Raw genomic sequence first — 22,412 nt, 5'->3', positions numbered from 1 at the left:
AATGCTTGAACCATGAGGACCAGTTTTCTACATTATCATTACTTTTGTAAATCTTGCAAATCTTTATGCATATCAAATAGGGAAAGTATTTGTTAACTGTAATTAAGAAACACATTGTAGTGAATGTATGTGACATTTAAGCAACACTGATTCAAAGTATTTTTACGTTTCCCCTAGAATCATTTACATTTACTACACTGCAAAAAAAAGAGAGAGAGAGAGAATCTACACAATTTATCCTTTGCTAAATCTTTATTTGCCTTTTTTGTACTCTGCCTAATTTTTCCAACAACATTAAAAGATCAAGCTCTTGTAATGTCTCATTCTTGACTTTTAGAAGAAAAGAACAATATCACACATCACAATTCAACATAATCATGCATGCTGCGAGTTACTGGCAGTTGTTGTCATCACAAGCTGATTTGCAGGACGTCTTCAGATTGATCACTTCATTTGGTCTCCCGCATCTGCAGTCATGTTTGATGTTGTGATGATGACATGATGTCAGGTGCCCACAGGACGCCTCCTTGAAGCAGCCATGCAGATGTTTAGCACACGCTTCACCGCGTTTACAGCCGTCCTGAATGACCGCAGCTTTACTGCCGTAATGATGGCATGATGGGACGCAAGAGTTACTGCAAACAGACTTGCAGCACGCAGCTTTACTGCAATCCTTCTTACACCCATAATGAAGACATGATGGGACGCCGTTGTTGCAAACGTCACCACAAACAGACTTGCAGCACGTCACTTTCTTGCAATCGTCCGTCTGCAGTTTAATAGCTGTGAAACGGCAGACTTTGCTGCAGTTGATGGAGGATTGCTCACAGGCCATAGTGTGATCTGAACAACACAAAAGAAGAATCTGATCATGGGGGTTAATTTGTTCCCGATCTCCGCATCTATGATCATCAGGTCAACAGCACTTTCTCAAGCTGTAAATATTTGGACATCAAGCAAAGAAAGAGAAGATGTTTAAAATATGATGTGAGTACTTACATGTTGTCAGATAGTTTTCCTTATTGTGTTTGAGTTGTGTCTTGCTGGAAGCAGCTCTTCTGTTGCTCTGATGTTTCTCCTCTGTGCAGTCCGGTATATATTCACCTCTTGTGCATCTCCACCCACCAACAGCTCATAGCTCAAAATATTCTCAAATGTCTCATTAGGGTGAGTTTACTGTTTATGATGAGTATAACAGCTGACATTAAACACAGCATCATTGTAGTCTATACACTAATACATCATGTAGTTAATGTGTCATTGTAATGATGTGGCCAGATTGACAGATTAACATAATAACTGTTTACTCTTGTGCGATTATCACGTTTTGTATTATAGGAATTTATCAGATAAAGGTAAACCTTGTTAATTAATAATAATTAATAGACATGTTTGTGTAGTCAACTTTTTTTTTATTTACAGCTTGAATTTGCTTTTATATTTTTAGTTTTCATGTTAATTTTAAGTTAAATTTAAGTAATTTTGTTGTGTTTATTTATATATTTTTTATTCTATAAATGTTTGATTTATTTATATTCAGTTCTAGTTTGTTTATTTTTTACTTAAATTTATTTGTTATTTTCAATGTTTCTACTGTAATTCCGTTTCCCAAATAATATTTAGACCTATATTTTATTAGAATTTTAGTTAACAGAAATGTTTTAATAGTTTACATTTGAGTAAACTCTAAGCTGGTGTAATTGAAACCTAGAGACGAAAATCCAGCTTGTGATCAAAGCAACACATTAAAATGTTAAAATATAAATGAATTGATATTAAATATATGATTAAATAAATTAAATATGTGATATATAAATAATTTATTTTATAAATTTAAAGAAAATATAAATTGTTATAGTATTCATAATTTTGGATGATAGCTCTAATTCAAAACCATTAGGCTTTCTGTCCAGGTCTTACATTTGATCATAGCAAAATGAAGATGCTGAACGTATGATGATATGAGTGAGATACTGTAACCTATATACATATCAAACCCATTAATGTAATGATGGAAGTTTCTGAACACGCTCTTCAGAAGATGTGCCCATGTGTCAACAGCTCTTATATGTCTATAACATGTGCACAGACATATGACTACTAGTGAGTACTACTGTTTATTATGAAGATGACATCTGTCTCAAGATACAAATTTTAATTATACTGTATATCTTAATGAGACTGAACATCAGAGGTTTTAATTATGCTATAATGTTATTACATCATGTTAAACCTTCTTTCTCATCCTCACTGAAACAACACTGTAAAGATTACATAAACTGTTATGATTAAAACCTTTTCAAACTTATGATTAAAAAATGTTCACACTATTTGTCTATGAGCTGTTGATGGGTGGAGACACAGAAGAGGTGAATATATACCGGACCGTTCACAGGAGAAACAGAGCTACAGAAGAGTTTCAGCAAGACTTACTTTGAGGACCAGAACTGTTAAACAACAGAAAAAACATGTAAGTAATAAACTCACACATTCATTTAAACTTCTTATGTTTTGTCTTGTCATTCGTCTCATACAGTCACTTCTCTTTTGTGTTGTTCAGATCACACTATGGCCTGTGAGCAATCCTCCATCAACTGCAGCAAAGTCTGCCGTTTCACAGCTATTAAACTGCAGACGGACGATTGCAAGAAAGTGACGTGCTGCAAGTCTGTTTGTGGTGACGTTTGCAACAACGGCGTCCCATCATGTCTTCATTATGGGTGTAAGAAGGATTGCAGTAAAGCTGCGTGCTGCAAGTCTGTTTGCAGTAACTCTTGCGTCCCATCATGCCATCATTACGGCAGTAAAGCTGCGGTCATTCAGGACGGCTGTAAACGCGGTGAAGCGTGTGCTAAACATCTGCATGGCTGCTTCAAGGAGGCGTCCTGTGGGCACCTGACATCATGTCATCATCACAACATCAAACATGACTGCAGATGCGGGAGACCAAATGAAGTGATCAATCTGAAGACGTCCTGCAAATCAGCTTGTGATGACAACAACTGCCAGTAACTCGCAGCATGCATGATTATGTTGAATTGTGATGTGTGATATTGTTCTTTTCTTCTAAAAGTCAAGAATGAGACATTACAAGAGCTTGATCTTTTAATGTTGTTGGAAAAATTAGGCAGAGTACAAAAAAGGCAAATAAAGATTTAGCAAAGGATAAATTGTGTAGATTCTCTCTCTCTCTCTTTTTTTTGCAGTGTAGTAAATGTAAATGATTCTAGGGGAAACGTAAAAATACTTTGAATCAGTGTTGCTTAAATGTCACATACATTCACTACAATGTGTTTCTTAATTACAGTTAACAAATACTTTCCCTATTTGATATGCATAAAGATTTGCAAGATTTACAAAAGTAATGATAATGTAGAAAACTGGTCCTCATGGTTCAAGCATTTAGTTTAAAGGTACAATATGTAAAAAATTTACAGTAAAATATCCAAAAACCACTAGGCCAATGTTATATATTTTGTTAAGTTGAGTACTTACAATATCCCAAATGTTTCCAGCTATTTGTAAATCGTAAGCAAATCTGCATTTTAACCAAGTCATATCCGCGTTACCAAAGACACTAGATGGAAAGCCTGCAACCTTCAGAGGAATGCAGGAAAGTAGACAAGAGGCTGTTATATGATTGGCTGAGGTGCCTCACGTGATCCATGTGAGCCATTATGCTTTCTCAAATTGTAAGTATTTCAGACCCTGTAATAACACAGTCTCTGGCGTTTCCAGTCTCGTGGACAAATGTGAAAGTATTAGTTTGTAGCGTCTATCAAGCAACTATCTTGTTTTGCACAGTCGGTATGGAACACAATTATTCTTTACTGTTTGCAGCTCTGTCGGCAAAGACAACTCCCGTAAACATACGGGTCAACTAAATGACCCAAGAAGAGTTTAGGATATAAACGAGAGAGATAAAATGAGAATCAATATCGGTGTGGCATTTCCTAAATGGAGAGAGACAAATTTCAACACTCAAAAAAATGATTTTACGATACTGTTCACTTTATTTAAACAATTAATTTTGTTTTAACACCATTGTATTAGGTTTTATGTTCAAACACAATTGCATTGTGTTAAACGGACTAAAAACAGTAATGCTTTGGCTTAACTAATNTGCTTCAAGGAGGCGTCCTGTGGGCACCTGACATCATGTCATCATCACAACATCAAACATGACTGCAGATGCGGGAGACCAAATGAAGTGATCAACCTGAAGACGTCCTGCAAATCAGCTTGTGATGACAACAACTGCCAGTAACTCGCATCATGCATGATTATGTTGAATTGTGATGTGTGATATTGTTCTTTTCTTCTAAAAGTCAAGAATGAGACAGAATCTTGTTATTGAGCTTGATCATTTAATGAAACCAAAAGAATGAGGCCTAAAATGCAGAAACAACAAATGGAAAATAAAGATTTCATAAAGAAGGTCAATGAGTGGTTTGGTTATTTCTGTAGTATTAAACCTGCTGTTTAAGATTTTTTTAACAGTTCATAATTTGACATTTATGATGAATGTGATGAATCAGGATATTTAACAAAGAAGGTTGAGTTATACCAAAGGTAGAGATGAGTCAAAAGAAAAACAAGTCTACATACACAGCACCAGTTTACGGTGTTGTATATTTTCACATAAGTTCAGATGTACTTTCTTTGGCAAATCTATAATCTTAATATTAATATACAGCTGTGGAAAAAAACAAAATTATTTTCAGTTTTTCTGAATTTAGTATTTATGTGTTAACATTTCTCCCCAATTCCTACTGACAAAATTTTTTAGTTGCATTTATCTGCAGAAAATAGAAACTGGTCAAAATAACAAAAAGAGACAATGTTTGCAGATGTTGAATACTGCAATGAAAACAAGTTCATTATAATTTTGAAACAACACAATACTAACTTTGTGACATGTATTTTAGGATCAATCAGTATATAATGGAATAAGTCTGCTTTCACAGCTTTCATGCACCTTTGCATGTTTTCCAAACACCTGTTGGGTGACTTTATGTCAATCCTGAGGTGTGTTTTTGTTGCAATTTAACAGACACTGGACTGTGAACTCATTTAATTTTAGATTTCAGGAATAATGAACTGAATACACTGAAAGTTATTTAGAAACGAAAGATGAAATATAGCAGTTATAATAAAATAAAAAGATATGTCTAGCATTACACTTATGTTGTGAAGTTCTATTTTTTTTTCAAAAAAGTGTACCACACATGATGACATGCTTTAGAAAATGTGATAATATTGTTTTTTGTGGTGCCTTGTGGGATTTTTAAATATGATTAGTATATCTAATCCTCACCCATTCTTATATTTATTGATTTTTTTTATATACACGTGAGCGAGTGAATGAAGATTAATACATGTAGGAGGGGTTTCCAGGACAAGGATTAGTTTAAGACTATGCTAGTTAAATTAGGATATTTGAGTCAATTTGAAAAACATACTTTTTACAAAAAATACGTGTGTATCTGTGACGACGAGTAACCAGGCAGAAAAGTAGATTCACGTGCAGTATAAAATTTAATGAAAGTAAACAAAGTAACAGAATAATAAACAATCCAAGACACAAGACTAAACCTCTAACAACAACAGACACCTGACAAAGGAAACACAAGGGCTTAAATACACAGGCTAACAAGACACACCTGAAACAGATCATGACACAAAACCAATGAACAAAAAACTACAACACTAGACAGGAAACAGGAACTAAGACATATAAACTAAAAGTCCACAACAATCGGGGAAACACAGATGGGGATCATGACAGTATCTTGAGACAAAACAATCCCACTGATATACTCGAAGTTATATCAGTGCAAGTTATTTTAGATCAAGACACCAACATTTAAGTGAGTCTGGGACTAGGCTTAAGCCCTGTCTGAGAAACCACACCATAACGTGTTCCTGCCTTAAGAAAATTAAACATGGTTTTACTAAAAATGTATTTGAAAAAAACTTGGTCGCTATAGTCAGACAGTGGTAACCACAAACGTTCCACGGTTTAGCTACTGTAACCATAAGCATGACATTTGTAGTAAAACTATGGTAATCAATCTACCAAAAAACATTCTTATTACACTTTAACCATGGATAATTTAGTTTAGATTGACAGAAATAACAAATGTTGATTGAAATTATGATGGTGTAAAATGTTTAAAATAAGTTTTGTGTTGGCGAACTTGATGACAGCCACATCCAATGCTGTGTTATGTACATGTGGAAAACACGAAGATGTTGTTGTGTCTATATTTAATTATCGAGCTTTCTTGTTGTTCAGTGGGATTAAAGTATATTGATCACAATTGCCGAAGGACTGAATCATTCAGTGGAGCAGTTTCACGTTCAGTCTTATCTGATGTACGGTGTCTCAGGCAGGTGTTAATCCTGAAAGCAGTAAAACATGCCTCATTGTCTAACAGAAGAAAAGCACAAAAGAGGAATCATGAGTTAACACGTGTTCCTGATGTTGAACATGTCTTAGTAACTTCAGGCTTGAGTCAATAAATGCTGATGGCTGAGACATATGAGTCACAAAGCAATCAATAATTATGACGTTATTAAAGTCATTATATTATTAGAGTTTTTGTGCATTGTGTCTGTGTTAAACCGGCCGGTAGATGATGAGAAAAAAATTGACAATACACAATCACAGAGGTAAACATGCTTGAAATTATTATTATTATTTTTTTTGTTATTTGATATGTGCTCCAAAAAACATGATTTTTTTATAGTGTATTATTATTTACATGACTATAAGGTGCAATATGGCATCTCATCTTAAAAATCATCATAAGACTTTGTTGAGAAGTTAATTTGTCAAATTGAGTAAAAACTGAGTAAAAACTGTTAACATTTTTTATTCTGCTATCATTTTGTTAAATTACACCCATCATTTGATTATGTAAATAAAAATGTATAATATGCTGTGGATTGCAGTGATGCAATGCAATTAACCGGTGATGCTCATCTTAAACAGTGATCTCTCCCTTTCATGAGACATTCTTGGACATTTTCTTCAGCTATGAGCTGTTGATGGGTGGAGACGGAGAACAGGTGAATATATACCGGAGCGCTCAGAGGAGAAACATCAGCTCAAGAAGACAAGAAGAACTGTTAAACAACAGAAAGAAATCCTCTGTTTATCAGGAAGAAGACAACATGTAAGTATTGATCTTACTTTATTTTCAACTTCTTGTCTGGTTTTATTTTGCTAATTACAACATTCAGATTTCTCTTACAAAAATAGGCATACTTCATGTTATTATACTTAAGTTCGAGTGCCATTTCAGTGCTACTTAGGACTAAATTAGTCCACTTTTTAATTTATAAAAGTACTTTTGAATACTTTAAATGTAAACTTTGAGAACCAGCTGTTTTATGCAACTATACTACACGTGAAATTATGACTTTATTGAAAACTTAGCACATATTTGAGTTTAGGAAAGTACATTTTGAAGTATACTTTCAGTACTAGTTTAGTTGTTATTCTCTAAATAAACATCAAACTTATAGTTCATATATTATTTGTGCATTTAAAGTATGCTCCTGTTTAAGTTAAAAATATATATACTTGAAATATACTGCTAAGAAGTTGATTTGAAGTAAATTCCCAGAATTACTGTGTACAAAGAAGATCAGCTTTAGTGTTCTAGATATACCAATATCAGTTTTATTTAATTTACAGTATGTTAACCTTTAAGTATCTACAAATATATAAATATAGTACAATTATAATCCAAATAGTATAAAATTATTATTTAAATTATTTATTAAGGTATATCTTCTTCAAAAGATTGCCATGATAGGCCAAATATACTTAGACTGTTGGTTAAGGACACTTAAAATGTATCTGTTCATGAAATAATATTATTTGTTTAAAATAAGTATAGCACACAAAAATAAACATTTTCGTGAGAGTTAACAGATCATTTGTATTTCATGTGTTTATTCTAGTCCATACATTTTAAGTAAATGCTCAAGAAAGATGTTGCTGTTTTCCCAATTACTGAAACTTGGCTAAAAACTGTTCTTCTTTCTGTTTAGTGGCACTTATTTAACCCTGTATCGAAAACACTGAAGCTGTACAAAATGTATAAATGAGGCAAAGCTGAATATTTTGAAAGCTCTTGTGCATAAAGACTCAACAGATTATTCATCCTCGTCTTTCTCATTTGTTGCAGCTCACAAAATGTCTTGCAGAAAGAAATGTTATGGCCGTTTCGCTCCCATTCAGTTTGAGTCTGACAACTGCAGGAAGGGGAAGGAATACATACCTATTTGGAAGAAGGATTTCAATGCCCCGTGTTTTGATGTCTGTAATGACGCTGGCAGAAAAGAGGTTGTTTGCAAGAAGCCTTGCAGTTACCCTTGCGACCCTGTGATGCCATGCCATGATTGCACCTGCAAGAAAAACTGCAACGTGGCGTCCTGCGTGCCAGGTTGCGGTAACCTTTGCAGTAAACCTTGCAGGTTTGCACCCCCATGCCATGACAACGGTTGTGTGTGCAAAAGCACACGACCATGTGGAAGCAAGCCGAGCGGCCATTTTCCAGAGTTGTGTTCTGGGGCGTGCGGCAGTCCCTGCAGCCTTCTGAAACCTTGCCATGACATCAAGAATGTTTTCAAGAGGATTCGTACCGACTGCAGAGGCCTGCAACCGTGTGGAGAAGAGTCCATCGGACGCTTTCCATTCTTTAAAGTCAAACCGGATGGGGCCTGTGGCAAGCCGGATCGTGAAGACTTCTGTTTCAACTAAAGTCATGCAATGATCTGTTTAATCATGGTTTGGATTGTGGTGTTTGCAATCCTCGTGTTTCTTTATTTAGAAGTAGTGAATAGTTGTTGTTGGTCATTTACTGAAACACAAAAATTGATTGAAACCATAAACAACAACTTGGAAAATAAAGATGTTAAAAATGACATGTGAATGTTGGTTATTTTTACAGTAAGGAAATAAACAGGTTCTGCATTATTAGGGTCATCAAATGGAATTATAAAAACAAGGTCTCTGTTTGCTATTGGCTGATATGAATCATTTGAATGTTGTAGGCTACTTAAAATACACACTTTAATTTGAAGTTAAATATGATTTATTTTACGGATCTGTACATTTAGCATAATGAGCTCACATATACTTTCTCTGGAAAAGATGGTCAGTTTTAATTAATAACATTAAATTAAATAATAAAAATTAAAGATGACCATTAAACATAACCATTTTAAACCTTGGTTGAACAATAAATGCTCACAAAGAGGATTAAAGTCTCCTCAGGGAAGGTGGTGTTCTCATAAAAGTGGCGTGGTGTTTATGGATCGGCAAACGGAGGGAGTGGTCTACGCGATCTAAGGGGCGGAGTCCCGGTGGTCGCGCCGTGACGTGTGACGTTAACAACGCGTGGCGGTGTTTATTTAACCTGCGGCGTTTAGAGAAGCTGCGACTGCACGTTTGGACTTTTAACACAGAAATTTGTTCAGCAACACAAGTTAAGACCCTTTTCTCTTTAGACCGAATCATTTTGTGAAGCTGTTACACATTCCGTTTTTCTTACAGTGATGTTTTTGTTTGTGCAGGGGACGTTTATAGCTTAAATCCTTAACTTTATTTCTTTATCATCAGTAACGTACATTATCAGGTATTATCTTAAATAGCTCTTCAGAATTGCACTAATCATATAAATGTATGAATGGGGTTATTTATGCTGCTTCTACATTTGTAAGGATAAAGAAATGATGATAGGAGGAAATTAAATCTGTAGGAACCTAACTTTGACAATCAGGTTTGTGTTGTATTGTTATCTCTCAGTAAATCTTCTTTCTTATCCCTTACTGAAAGAACAGACACATTTGACTTGTGTAATGCTGTGTGTAGATTACATTGATGCAGTGTTTAAGATGTCATAATTAACTTTTAATACTCCCTCCTGTAAACAGTAAACTCTTTCTCTCATGAGATTGATGAGATTGAAGCTGTTGATGGGTGGAGATGGAGACGAGACGAGAAACTTTCATTTGCTTTCATTCAACCTCTCAGTTCCTGAAGACAATACACAGAGACAAACCACACTTAAACAAGAACTACAAACAGTAGTCATTTTATTAACCTGCGGATTTGGCATACGGGCTACTGTAATCATTGCATTTTTATTTTAAATATCAGATATTGGTATATCTATAAGCATGTTTTCCATTTTCTTATGTGATTATGTGAAAACGTGAAATGTGTGATAGTGAAGTACATGGATTAATATGATCAAACATTTTTAGTTTTTTGTTGTTGTGTTGTTAAAGTTTAGTTAGTAAATATTCCCATAAAGAAAATGAGACCTCTTAACTGTCTCGATTGTTAGAAATAAGATAAGTTAAAGGGCAAATGTAAACTTTTTCTTAGATAAGACTCTTTTCTGAGAGAAGACTCTTTGGAGAGTTTTGGAAGAGATCTGTAATCTCACAAACCAGAATCAGAGCTAAATTAATTTAATAGTTGTTTCGTTTGTATCTATTTTAACCTCTGAATGACTTACAGTATATCATATAGAGACAGTTGTATGTGACCTACATTTCAAACTTGATCATAAGAAAGGAATTTTCAGCCATAAGCCTTCTAAGTGCACATTATTTGGAACAGGGTTGGGTAAAACAGGGTTTTTCCTGGCTCAAAATGAGGCGGAGGTGGTGCCATCCTGATCTTGTACACACATGTAGGCCTACCGTACCTTTAAGTGGCTTAACCAAAGTGACTTTGACATATTAAAAGTTCTAATAAAATTAGATAAAAATGACAATTATTAAGTTATATAAAACATTACTTTTATTCTACCAAACAGAAATGTTTTTTTTATCAAATAAAGCTTTTTCATCATAACTTTTCAGCCCACAATAGCCAACTGAATCAACCAGTCTTTCTAAATGAGCAAAGCTCATTCACATATTTCATTCTCTGTGGTTCACTTTGAATGATTCAAGGATCTCTTATATTCGCTAGTGACTGAAAAGTTCAATAGTTTAAATGAATCGGTTCAAACGAGTCATTCGTGTGCGAGTCGTTCTGAACGCAATGTGCGTTCATACTGGCGAACTCGCTGTGTACAGTATACGCTGATTCAACGATCCAACTGCACAGCTAAAGACATTACAATGATGTACGTCATGTTAATTTAATAAATTTCAAGAAATTAAACGTACTTGGATGCAAAACAAACAGCCGTGAAACACAGGCTGGCTCTTGTTCTGCAATTCTTTTTAGCGCCTCAGTGTGCTGATAACGAAACAGCGCCTCCACTGTGGCGTAATGTCGCAACTGCACTTACAAATGACAGTCTGATAAATGCACGCAGAATTTCTTGTGAAGACCAGCGCCGGTGTTCTGCCAATTTATGCTATCCATAAATTTGTGTTACCCTCGTGTTGTGATTGGGTTGGGGGAGGGGTTATTTAGGTGTAAGGGTTGGGTTGGGGGAGGGGTTAGTCCTGTTTTGTATGGAGGTAGCAAAATTTGATAGGGATGCATAAATTGGCAGAACACCGGCGCTATGGTGGGGCATTCGAGGGCCGTGCCCCCCCCAGCGGTCATTGATGCCCCTCCTTCCACAGGCCACGGCGTGGCCCAAAAAATATCCCTTCTAGTTATTCTTTTAATATTAAATGTGCAAACTGTAACTTAAATGAAATAAAATGAAATGAACGGGGAAAACGCATAATTTGGAGAAGTGGATAAACTATTTCTGACATGTGTTGCGGGAATTTGGGCATTGTCCTTTTAAGAAGCATAGGGTTTGTAGTCCTGGCCGTAATGAATGATGGGAAAAGTAGTGCGGGTGCGGGGTATTCACGTATGTGAGAGAAAAGTAGCAGACGGAGAAAAGGAGAGTAAGCTGCTTTAGAGGTTTTGTTGTTTTCTTTATAAATTCGTGAAACCACCCGGGAGTTCAAGTGATTGTCAAATGGTATAGTGATGGATGGAGCTTTCGCTGACGAGATTAGACGAGATTAAACAACGTGCTTCGTAATAACTTTGTCGGCTCATCATTGTGAGAAATGGACCAGAGCAAACTGTTACAGCTAACATTATCCGCGATCGGAGAGGCGGATTAACAAAAAGGTAACACATGTCAGAGATGGGTAAACTGCATTTATTTGCGTTTAGCCTCCACTACAGCCCTCCGCTGTGTGTGACTGTGCTGGAGTAGAGAGAGGGCATAACTTTACCCCTTTCTGCCTTTTATTATCGTCTTCGTGTGTGTGACTGAGTAAACTGTGTGCATAGGGCTACCACATAGCCTCGACTAAGTGACATGATATGGAAATTAACAACAACAAGAATAAACGAAATTAGCAAATAATAATTAATAATAATAAAAAAACGTGTTTCGTTTTTTATAGCATTTCTGCTGTGTTGGACTTGACTATGATGTCGGCACTGCGTCAAAATATTTCTCAAACGGCAGTGCCCCCCCCCCACAAGCGGGTGACCCAATGCCCCTCCAGTAGATCTGCTCTGGCGCCGACTCTGGTGAAGACTCACAACATAATTTTGGCAAGAGCCTGAGGCGGCACATTATTTGACGGAGGCGGCCGCCTTCAATCTCTCTATGCAGGAAAAACCCTGTAAAATAAAGAGTTTGTTTGCTTTTAATTCATGATTTCAAGAAATTTATTGAACTGTAACCGAATCACATTATTAATTAATTACATAAATTATTACTTAAATCATTATTACAATTTTCATTTGAGTATTCTATACAGGTGGACATGTGTGAATAATTATTTTATTATTTAATTTATTTAAAGGGGTCATATGACACGGCTAAAACGAATATTATCGTTTGTTTTAGATGTAACGCAATGTGTATACACGATTTAAGGTTGAAAAACGCTGTATTTCCCACATACCGTGCATGTTTGTATCTCCTCTTTGCCTCGCCTCTCTGAAACGTGCAGATTTTTTACAAAGCTCATGGCTCTGAAAAGTGAGGTGTGCTATGATTGGCCAGTCAACCAGTGCGTAATGATTGGTCGAATACTGCAAGCGTGTGATGGAAATGTAATGCCTCTTACCATATTTGGAACATCAGGATCCAAAGCAATTGTACTGACAGGTACGCCCACCTTACTTGCGTATACATTTGGGCGGTCTTAATCAAATCATACCACCAACTGACGTGGATTTGTGGGGGTGTGGTTACACGAGGTGTTTCAGGCAGGTCTGGGTGAGCATTCGCTTTTTGATAGAATGCATTTTTTGTTCCGACACTTTCATTTTTGCAATTTTACGTGTATAATACATGCATGGGCAACCGAGCATCACATCCGTTTTATAAATGTAGATCTCTAGAAAGATCGTTTTATTGCTTTCTTCTCTCGTGTTTAATTTGATGAAGGAATTATGGCTGCTTGTTTCTTTGTGTTGGAGAAGAGTAACGCCCCCTGCTCAGGATGGGGAGACCCCATTAATGTGGTCAGTAGGGATGTAACGATTCACCGTGAGCCGGTTGAAAATCGGTTGTAATGAGCAACGATTCAAATCGGTTGAGGCTTGAACTGAATCGCGATACATTTTTTGAACAGCAGGGGCCGCTATTTTCACTGCAAATCTAAACGTGGATGCTGATATTTCTTAAATGCAAAAAAATCCAAGAAAAGCACATACAGTATTAATTTGTTTATATTAAAGAGACTTTTTCTATTATTAATTTGTTATAAAATTGCAGTTTAGTTTTGTTATTTGAAATAAAACATTATTTTATCATACAAAGAAACGTGAAGCATTTAAGAAATAATGCAAGGGAAGTTGTTCATTTCTAATTTGTTTCAACTCATTTTTTCAAAATAAATCGTGACTAAATCGCATCGTGAGATCAGAATCGTGACTCGCATCGCATCGTGAGCTGAGTGAATCGTTACATCCCTAGTGGTCAGAGTTGTGTCTGCCATGGCAAATCTTCAGTTTGTTATTATTAACAAAATTTTGATTTTCATTTGAGTCTGAATAACAAATTAATGAACTGTCTGCAAACAAACTGTTTTTTCACGGTGTGGTGATGGGTAGTTGGTCACATGACTACAAGGGCGGTGTTTCTCCTACAGCCTGGTGCTGGGTGTTTGCTGGAATCACTAAATCATGTAAGATTACAGCCCATGTAAATCTCGAAGAGAGAAAGGTCGGAGGCTAAAGTGTAATGCAGTTATATTTTCTTCTCTTTTTGTCTAATGTTGAGATGTTTGGGCATTCCTGCACGTCCTGTGTCAAAACTTCAGCTCTGCTCATGATGCTGATGTTTCCTTGACAACAGAATGTTTGTTTTGATAAGAATTTTGAGCCACTTCAGCAGCTAAATCGTGATTCAGTCTGGTATAAGTGTCCTTCAGATCAGCATCCATCAAAATATTTCTCTGATACGTCATAAAGCCTCGATGACATCATCCTGGTCTTCCACAAATATGACACGCCCTTTGTCTTTGCAGAAGTATGTATAATGTTTAATCATATTTTTATATTCTTCTTATATATTTCTACACATATATACAATACTTTCCATTCTAGGTGAACAGTGATGAGGTTTACTGGCAGCGCAGACGTAATGGGACCGCTTAATGTGAGCGCTGTGGGTCACTGCATCAGCACCAAAGCTGTGGGCTCTGACACACATGTGGATATCACACATCACTACAAACATTCAGATTGTGGAAAACACCAGCTGAAGTAGCTTGATGTACTAGGCAATAGTAAAATAACATTTTTGCCACGAAAAAAACTGATATTATACACATCAATGCATCCACATTTACATCTATATATATTGAAAGTATAGTATAACCACGACTAATACAAACAGTTTATTTCTCCTTTCTCCTTATGTCTAATTCATCAGGTATGAGCACGTTGCTATGGAAACAGCCTGTTGCTATGGCTCTAGGCGATGCATACACCATCTGCCCTCCACTGAGGATGTAACCATTCAGGTCAACATGCAGGGCGGCGGTCCATGTGTGGGTCAGGATGCTGTTCTCTCCATCATTCTGAAGAATAACTTCACATCTGCCCGCAGTCTCGCTCTCTACAGCCAGGTGGCAGCCGTGTACTACACCGGAGTTCAAAAAGCCCAACTGAAAAGAGACCAGACATGCATTAACCTCAAGTCCTATGAGGGTGAGGAATGTTAGACATCGAATATTAAAATATGGAATATCTCATTGGTTTAGTTATATGTGTGTTTTGTCACGAGACAGTTATTAATTTCTTTCACAAATGTATTGATTTGCTTGTGAAGATGTGTGTACATTGGGACTAATACATATTTTAATTTGTTTTTAGTTCTCTCAGGCAAGTAGCCAAAAACAAGCAATAGCTATTAATTTACATCACTGACATTAATCATGATGTAATCTGAAGCAGGGATATTTTTCTCTAAGCATTTTATTGGGCAGGAAAAAAATGATACACCCTTAAATGCAGAATAAATGATCTAGTTTTATTCCAGTTTACCAGAAAATGATCAATGCACCTTTGAGGTTATTTTGACTTATTAGCATTTACCACATTAAAAAATACTGTGGTATTTATAAAACTGTAGTAGGCTATACTATTAGTACATACTATATTTTTTGTTGTTTTTTCCTTTTTGTACAGTATATTACAATATATCACTCAGACTGTACAGATTCTAGACAAGCAGTTTAACCAGACCTCATTATCACCGTCTGTTCTCTCTTTATATAATGAGATGTATAGAATACCACATGTGATGTTAATAACGTGTCCTGTGACTTTCAGCCTGTATGTGGTTCTGTGGTGGGCAAAGAGATGACATTGAACATCAGGTTCCAGAACCCTCTGCCCTGTGTGCTAAAGAATGTGATCTTTCGTTTTGAAGGACTCGGTCTGCAGTATGTCAGAACCATTAACTACGGGTAAGAGATTACAGTATATAAACTTCTTGAAATAGATTTGATCTTTTTGGTGGAATATGTACATTAAGTGGTTATATAATCACTTTCTCTTTCTTGTTTTTATGTAGTGATATTGAAAGTCGGGCCACAGTGAACCTGACGGAGACGTTTATTACCAAGAGTCACGGTCCGTATAAACTTCTGGCATCACTCGACTGTCCTCAGCCGACTCAGGTTCACGAGGTCGGCAGTTTCGTTATCATTGAAGAGAAACTTTAGAGTAAAAAACAGAGACTGTTTGCTTGTTGTTTGAAGAGTATTGCGCAGGTGTTGCTCTTTCATAGCTCAAGAGATTTGAGTTCAGTTGTTTCATTTAAGTATCACCTTAGTCTCAGATGTTTCTCCTCAAATTGCCTAAGGGAAATAAAAAAGAATCAAACGAGAGTGTAATTGTTGAATCACATGAAGAGATTGAATGGCGGTGTAAAATGAATGTATAGCTTGTAGAGGTCAAATCATCTGGATTTGAGTCAATTTGATGAGAAATGTTTGAGTTCATATTGAGATCTTTAATAATATTGACTTTTGATTGGAGATTTGACAAATCTGAGCTCAGTTTGTGACATCGTTGAGACATTTGTGACATTTCTTTTTCTTAGGAGAAATAACTGAGATGCAGATTTAAGCAAACATTTTTTTTTATGCAAACATTTTTTTTTATGCTCTCAGTTTAATCACAATAATGATGTTAATGAGATCTTGTGTATAGTTTTTTGTGCTTTCATAAAGTATGAAATACATAAAATTATAGAATTTGAATAGTAGAGCTTCACTCTAAAAAAATCTGTAAAAATAGGGCACAATATACTGTATTAATATGAAGGCATTTTTCGTATTGATTTTTACAGTTGCTTTACCTGTATTTTACATTTTGCACTGCATTAAAATGCATTTTAGCATTAACGGAAATGTCCGTAAAATAAAGGAAAATGTACTGGTAATTTTCTGCCAGTATTTTATCTGTTTTTTTACAGAATGTTTTTTACAGTGTTTGCTTAAATCATAAACTGAAGCATGCTGAAGCATTAATCAAACACATGCTTACTGATTCTATTTAACTAAAACTCTGAATCAATTAAAATGCAAGGGTCCAGTTTTTGTGATATGTGTAATAAAGACATTTTAAGTTTACTATTCATGTTTTGTGCTTTTTCTGTGAATGCAGAATGTTCAACAAAGATGAATGAGAAAAATAGCAATTGCAATATTACATTGTGTTCAAAATGCACTAAACAGGGACAATTGCAATATTATTGCATCGTGACTCGCACTTTGATATGAGATGGTCTCGCCAGCTTAGTCATCACCCCTAATCACAAATGCACCAAAATGATGTACAACAGTAATAACATTTTGACCATTAATATAGAAAAATATGTAGTCCTTATAATTAAAAGCTTTTTTTTATGAAAAAGATTAACCAAATGTTTTAAATATTATGAATGTTTGTCATTATAGCAGACAATGTGGAGATTTAGTAGCCGTTAAAGGTTAAGAGAATTGTTGTTCGATGAATGATTGTGTCAATGAGACACAGCGTCACATTCCAACTTTATGATCTGTTCTCATGTCAAACGTGACACAGTCGGTAACCACATGCTTGTGTCATGCCATAGCGGCACAACCCTGTGAGTCAATTTACATAATGTGTCCAACAAACATTTAGCATCATTTGATCTATGTCGCAGACATAAAATCTGACCATTTTTAAGCGTTATACAAATGCATGCATACAAAGATGAAACTGGTCATGCATAGTCTGGTATTAATCTGAACAGTTTTGTTACTGATGATTCAACTACAGACAAATTCAGATATTTTGGTCTAAACAAGAGCTTTAACAGACCCCAATATAAAGAAAACATAGGGTTTAGTTTAACATGTGTAATAACTTAATTAACATAAATAAATAAACTTGAACATGATTTCATATTCTATATGTTTCACTGCAAGAGACATATCTCAGAAACCTGGATTTAAACATTTCTGGTTCAACAGGGGAAAAAAAACACTGTTGTCTTTCAGCTCTTCCTATTATGAATAAAATAACAAAAAGCTAACCAAAAAGAAAAAAAAGTTTTGGGTTGTACACGCGAATGGGTAAAGGCCGGAATTATTCATGTGCTTCAGAAACATGCGGTTCTGCTAACGAAACAACATCCATTACAGCTCCGTTTAACAGTTTAGAGTCATTACTGCAGGATTTGCGTTATTGTTTTTTATGAGACATCAAACGTCATGAGCATGTTGTGTCATTACTTCTTGTTAAGCCTCTTTTGTGATGACTTTAAGTGTTTTTAAGACGTTTAATCTGTGAAACTCATCCGAACAGTAAACAGTATCATGAGATGAGAATTCTTTACACTCTTCAGCTGTGAGTTGTGAATGGGGTGGAGATTAAGAGAATATATACCGGCATTCAGATGAAAGATTGAAGAGTTGGCTTCAGACTCAGTGTTCATCTGGTTTATTCATTCAAGCTCTTAGGTTGCACTAAAGGAGAGGAACTGTAAACATGTAAGTAGTTATTTTAAAATGAATTTTTATGCGTATTATATTATTTTTTATCAAGTTAATATCTCGGGTAAACCCAGAAAGGGAAAACAGCCACATACTGTAAAATTTAATTTTGCGTAAAAAAAACATTTTTGAATGCGCACTCTGCATATAATATAATAATAGTTACATTATTGAAAGGACCACAGGGAAAGAAATTACAGTAACATCCGTAATAACTTTTCCTTCAAATAATGTAACTACAAATCTAAGAAAACAATGAATAAAAAGTTTTGACTTATAATCTCTCTCACCCTCTCTATCTTTCAGGGCACCACATACAGAGGTGAATGGTAAGAGGCTTCATCATTTGCATTATAAAAACAGAATTTATCTGTCAATTCAACCACATTTTGTAAACTTCTCTGGCTAAACGCTTTTGATTGTGTTAATGCGTTTTATATAAAAAGTGAACATAAATATCTATCATTTGCACATGGACCCACATTAAAATCCCATATCTCTGGGGTTGTACAAAATAGGTCATTTTAAATAAATGTTGATGCCAAAAGAAAAGTTTATTAAGAACAAGAATATAAAAAGACATTAAGATATTTTTTTATACTTTTTCCAGTTATGTGCATGCAAACTTTTGAAAGCACAAAAACTGCTTAAAAAATGTCACCATTGGTATGTAATGTAACAAGTCAACTGACTTTACTAATAATAGATCTAAAAATAAAACAATGGCTTCAGATCTCTGCTGAAAATTGTCATTTGCAAAACTCAGTACTCAGTACTTTTGACTATGTTGTTTTTATACCATAACATATTCTGCATATCTTCTTTATTTACAGTATGTATTTGACACACAATGACCCAATAAGGTTCCTGTTATTGTACAAACTTATATTCAAGACTTTTTCAACAACCCAAACCCAATACCAAGTTTTTTAGTACTGTAAATCTTTCTTTGATCTTTTCATTTACACCGATCCACGATGACGAAGTTTAAATTTAATGAAACGTTTATTATCAAAATAGTTTGTCTTTTGCCTACAATCATCTTAAAAATTCAACTGACCGTTGAATGTTTCATTTTCATTTGTTCATCAACCTCCAGATGTCAACCAACTAGAGCCATCTGTAAAAAAAATCCGTAAAGAAACGGAAATTTTCTGTAAACTGGAAAAACTGAAATATTCCGTAAAATATTTTTTCCCCTGTAAAAGTACAGTGTATAAGGATATACATTAAATTGTTTTCGAACCTTTTTATTGTGAATGCGTTGTCTTTTTCTGTAATTTTATAGTTTTTGACCGTATTTTAAAAATAATCTGTAAAAAAAATGAAATTTTCTGGCCGCAGCTGGGGCGCCAGAAATAAACTGTAAAATAACGTTTTTTCCCTGTAAAATTACATTTCCCCTGTTTTTCTTGTAAATTTGCGGTCTTTTCTGTAATTTAAAAATGTTTTAAAACAGTAAAAAAGAATGTTTTATATTTTACTTGGAAAATCTGTAAAAAATAACTAGAATTACAGTTTTTTTATAATTTACATCAAATATCTCTTTAACTAACACAAATCCTAAGAATCTTATTTAACATTTTGTCTAGTGAATTTACGTATCTATTGTTACTTTTCAGATGCGGTTCTGCGGGTACATTCCATTGATCTCTTCAGATCCAGAAAAGGACCAAATCGTGTGGAGCATCACACAGACTGTTTCCATAGCGATCACCTCATCATCCGTAGAGGACATTGTTTTCAGATGTGTATCGAGCTGTCCCGACCTTTCAATCCCAAGACCGACCAACTTCACCTGGAGCTCAGACTCGGTCAGTCACGGTCTTGTTTCTGTCATCTTTTATCCATCGTGAATAACACACAAGTTTCAAACCTTTGCTTAAGCACACGGGAGTAGGCGTTGATCCTTTGCTTTGAAAATCCCTCCGAACAAACTATACACAAATTTATCGATCACTCATCAGATTTCTTGTTCTTGGGTGTTGCAGGTAACGTCTCACCAGCACACAAGTACAGTTACGTGACCGTTCCATTAGTGGCCGAATTTAAACGAGATTCCTGGGAGGCAAAGATTGTGGAACAGGCAAAAAACACAATCAAACTGTCAGTGTATTCCCTTCCAACGGCTTGTATTGGACAGTACAAACTCATTGTTGTGACAAAGAGCCCAGCGGGAAAAGCCACTTCACCATACACACCTGACAATGACATTTACATGCTCTTCAACCCCTGGTGTAAAGGTGTGTACAATATAATGAGTAAAGGAATATTTTAGGTTTTGATTGAGGTTCAAATATAACGTCGGCGATCTCAGATGTGTCCTTACATTACGATTTGTAGAACTTCATACACATGTCTATCAATGACATCCATTAAATTTTCTCTCCGTCTTTACCAGGTGACTCGGTGTATCTGGATGATGATGCGCAGAGGACGGAGTATGTGCTGAATGACATGGGCAGAATTTACTATGGAACTAAAAGTCAGATCGGTTGCAGAACCTGGAACTTCGGCCTAGTAAGAGCTTCATTCTTTTATTTCCAGATAAGCAACACTTTGGAACACAAATGTACTTAAAGGCTGTTCACACCGAGAACGATAACTATCAAGACACTTGAATCAATAACTATATACAGTAAGTCCAGTCCAACGGATGATAACGTTATGTTTCCGCAGTCTCACATTATAAATGTGCGAGAAATGTAAATGGTTTTAATTGGCCATCTTTTCTGGATCATTGGTTAGAAAAATCACCAACAATAGAAAATAACGGCAACACTGTTGTTCTTCTGTGTTGTTGTAGCTGCGGTGTGGATGATGATATTACTCTCTTCATTTTAAAAGGACTTTTAAAACTCGATCTTTATCATTATTGTTCATGTTAATGGGCCTTTAATGCTGTAGAGCTGCTTTAATTCTAATTATTCAATCATCTGAAGCGTAATACCATACAGCAGTACTTGGACAACATCAAGACCAAAACGACCAAATTATTTCTGGTTTAAACCGAAATCTTCACCCCACCTTTGGGTCATGACCAACCGGTTGGGGACAAAACTCAACTACTCATGACAATATTTGTTGTTCACTCTGATCTCTGTTTAGTGTGATGAAGGAATCTTGGCTGCTTGTTTCTTTGTGTTGGAGAAGAGTAACGCCCCCTGCTCAGGATGGGGAGACCCCATTAATGTGGTCAGAGTTGTGTCTGCCGTTGTGAGTGTCTTTTTTTTTGTTTTTAACATTTTCTCGCTGTGTTGGATTACTTTTTCATTTCTGCTCACCTAAAAATAGTAATAACAATGGCAATGATGTGTAGACTACAGAGTGGATAACAGTGTTTTCGTCAACGTGTCAGGTTAATGCCAACGATGACTATGGTGTAATGGAGGGTAAATGGGAGAAGGGCTATGAGGGTGGGACTTCTCCCACAGCCTGGAGTGGAAGCAGTGACATTCTCAAACAATACCACAAGAGCAGAGGAGTACCTGTTAAATACGGACAGTGCTGGGTCTTCGCCGGGGTCACAAACACATGTAAGAAAGTGTGAGGGGTAAAGAATCATCTGACGATTCAAATTCAATGCAACAATTATTACTTTTTTGTTGATCATAAAAGCTGGTTTCTATGAATGTTCATTACATTGTAGCGTTGATGAGAAACAAGACTGTCACAATGAATGTTTTACTTTTCTTATTCAGAAAAAAAATGTGTTCACCCCACACAAAACAATTTAACTGAATCACGACTGCTTAACAAAGAATTTGAATTATTGTCAGAAAAATACTCACACCCATAACAAAATTACAAGTGATTCAAGTTGATGTATTGTAAGGATATTGCTTTATCTCTCTCTCTCTCTCCCTCTCCCTCTCCCTCTCCCTCTCCCTCTCCCTCTCCCTCTCCCTCTCCCTCTCCCTCTCTCC

At 35.7% G+C, this 22,412-nt stretch overlaps 2 protein-coding genes and 1 pseudogene across 2 annotated transcripts in view; all 3 read left to right on the top strand.

Moving 5' to 3' along the window:
• Nucleotides 1–7,101: 7,101 nt before the first annotated feature.
• LOC130545221 (keratin-associated protein 5-1-like) lies at nucleotides 7,102–8,940 on the top strand. Its single transcript, XM_057319628.1, has 2 exons — nucleotides 7,102–7,181; nucleotides 8,202–8,940. The coding sequence occupies exon 2, from the start codon at nucleotides 8,210–8,212 to the stop codon at nucleotides 8,774–8,776; it is 567 nt and encodes a 188-aa protein (XP_057175611.1). The 5' UTR covers nucleotides 7,102–7,181; nucleotides 8,202–8,209; the 3' UTR covers nucleotides 8,777–8,940.
• Nucleotides 8,941–14,042: 5,102 nt separating this feature from the next.
• On the top strand, nucleotides 14,043–16,348 carry LOC130545306 (protein-glutamine gamma-glutamyltransferase K-like; annotated as a pseudogene).
• A 1,714-nt stretch (nucleotides 16,349–18,062) lies between these two features.
• LOC130545305 (protein-glutamine gamma-glutamyltransferase K-like) overlaps nucleotides 18,063–22,412 on the top strand; it is an 8,428-nt gene continuing 4,078 nt past the window's right edge. The window contains exons 1-6 of the mRNA XM_057319741.1: nucleotides 18,063–18,066; nucleotides 20,109–20,300; nucleotides 20,478–20,729; nucleotides 20,888–21,006; nucleotides 21,595–21,702; nucleotides 21,845–22,022. Coding sequence (XP_057175724.1) covers nucleotides 18,063–18,066; nucleotides 20,109–20,300; nucleotides 20,478–20,729; nucleotides 20,888–21,006; nucleotides 21,595–21,702; nucleotides 21,845–22,022 — 853 coding nt within the window. The remainder of the gene's footprint in view (nucleotides 18,067–20,108; nucleotides 20,301–20,477; nucleotides 20,730–20,887; nucleotides 21,007–21,594; nucleotides 21,703–21,844; nucleotides 22,023–22,412) is intronic.

Source organism: Triplophysa rosa, linkage group LG21 (assembly GCF_024868665.1).
Source record: "Triplophysa rosa linkage group LG21, Trosa_1v2, whole genome shotgun sequence".
Taxonomy (NCBI): domain Eukaryota; kingdom Metazoa; phylum Chordata; class Actinopteri; order Cypriniformes; family Nemacheilidae; genus Triplophysa; species Triplophysa rosa.
This window is presented reverse-complemented; position numbering and strand designations above follow the sequence as displayed.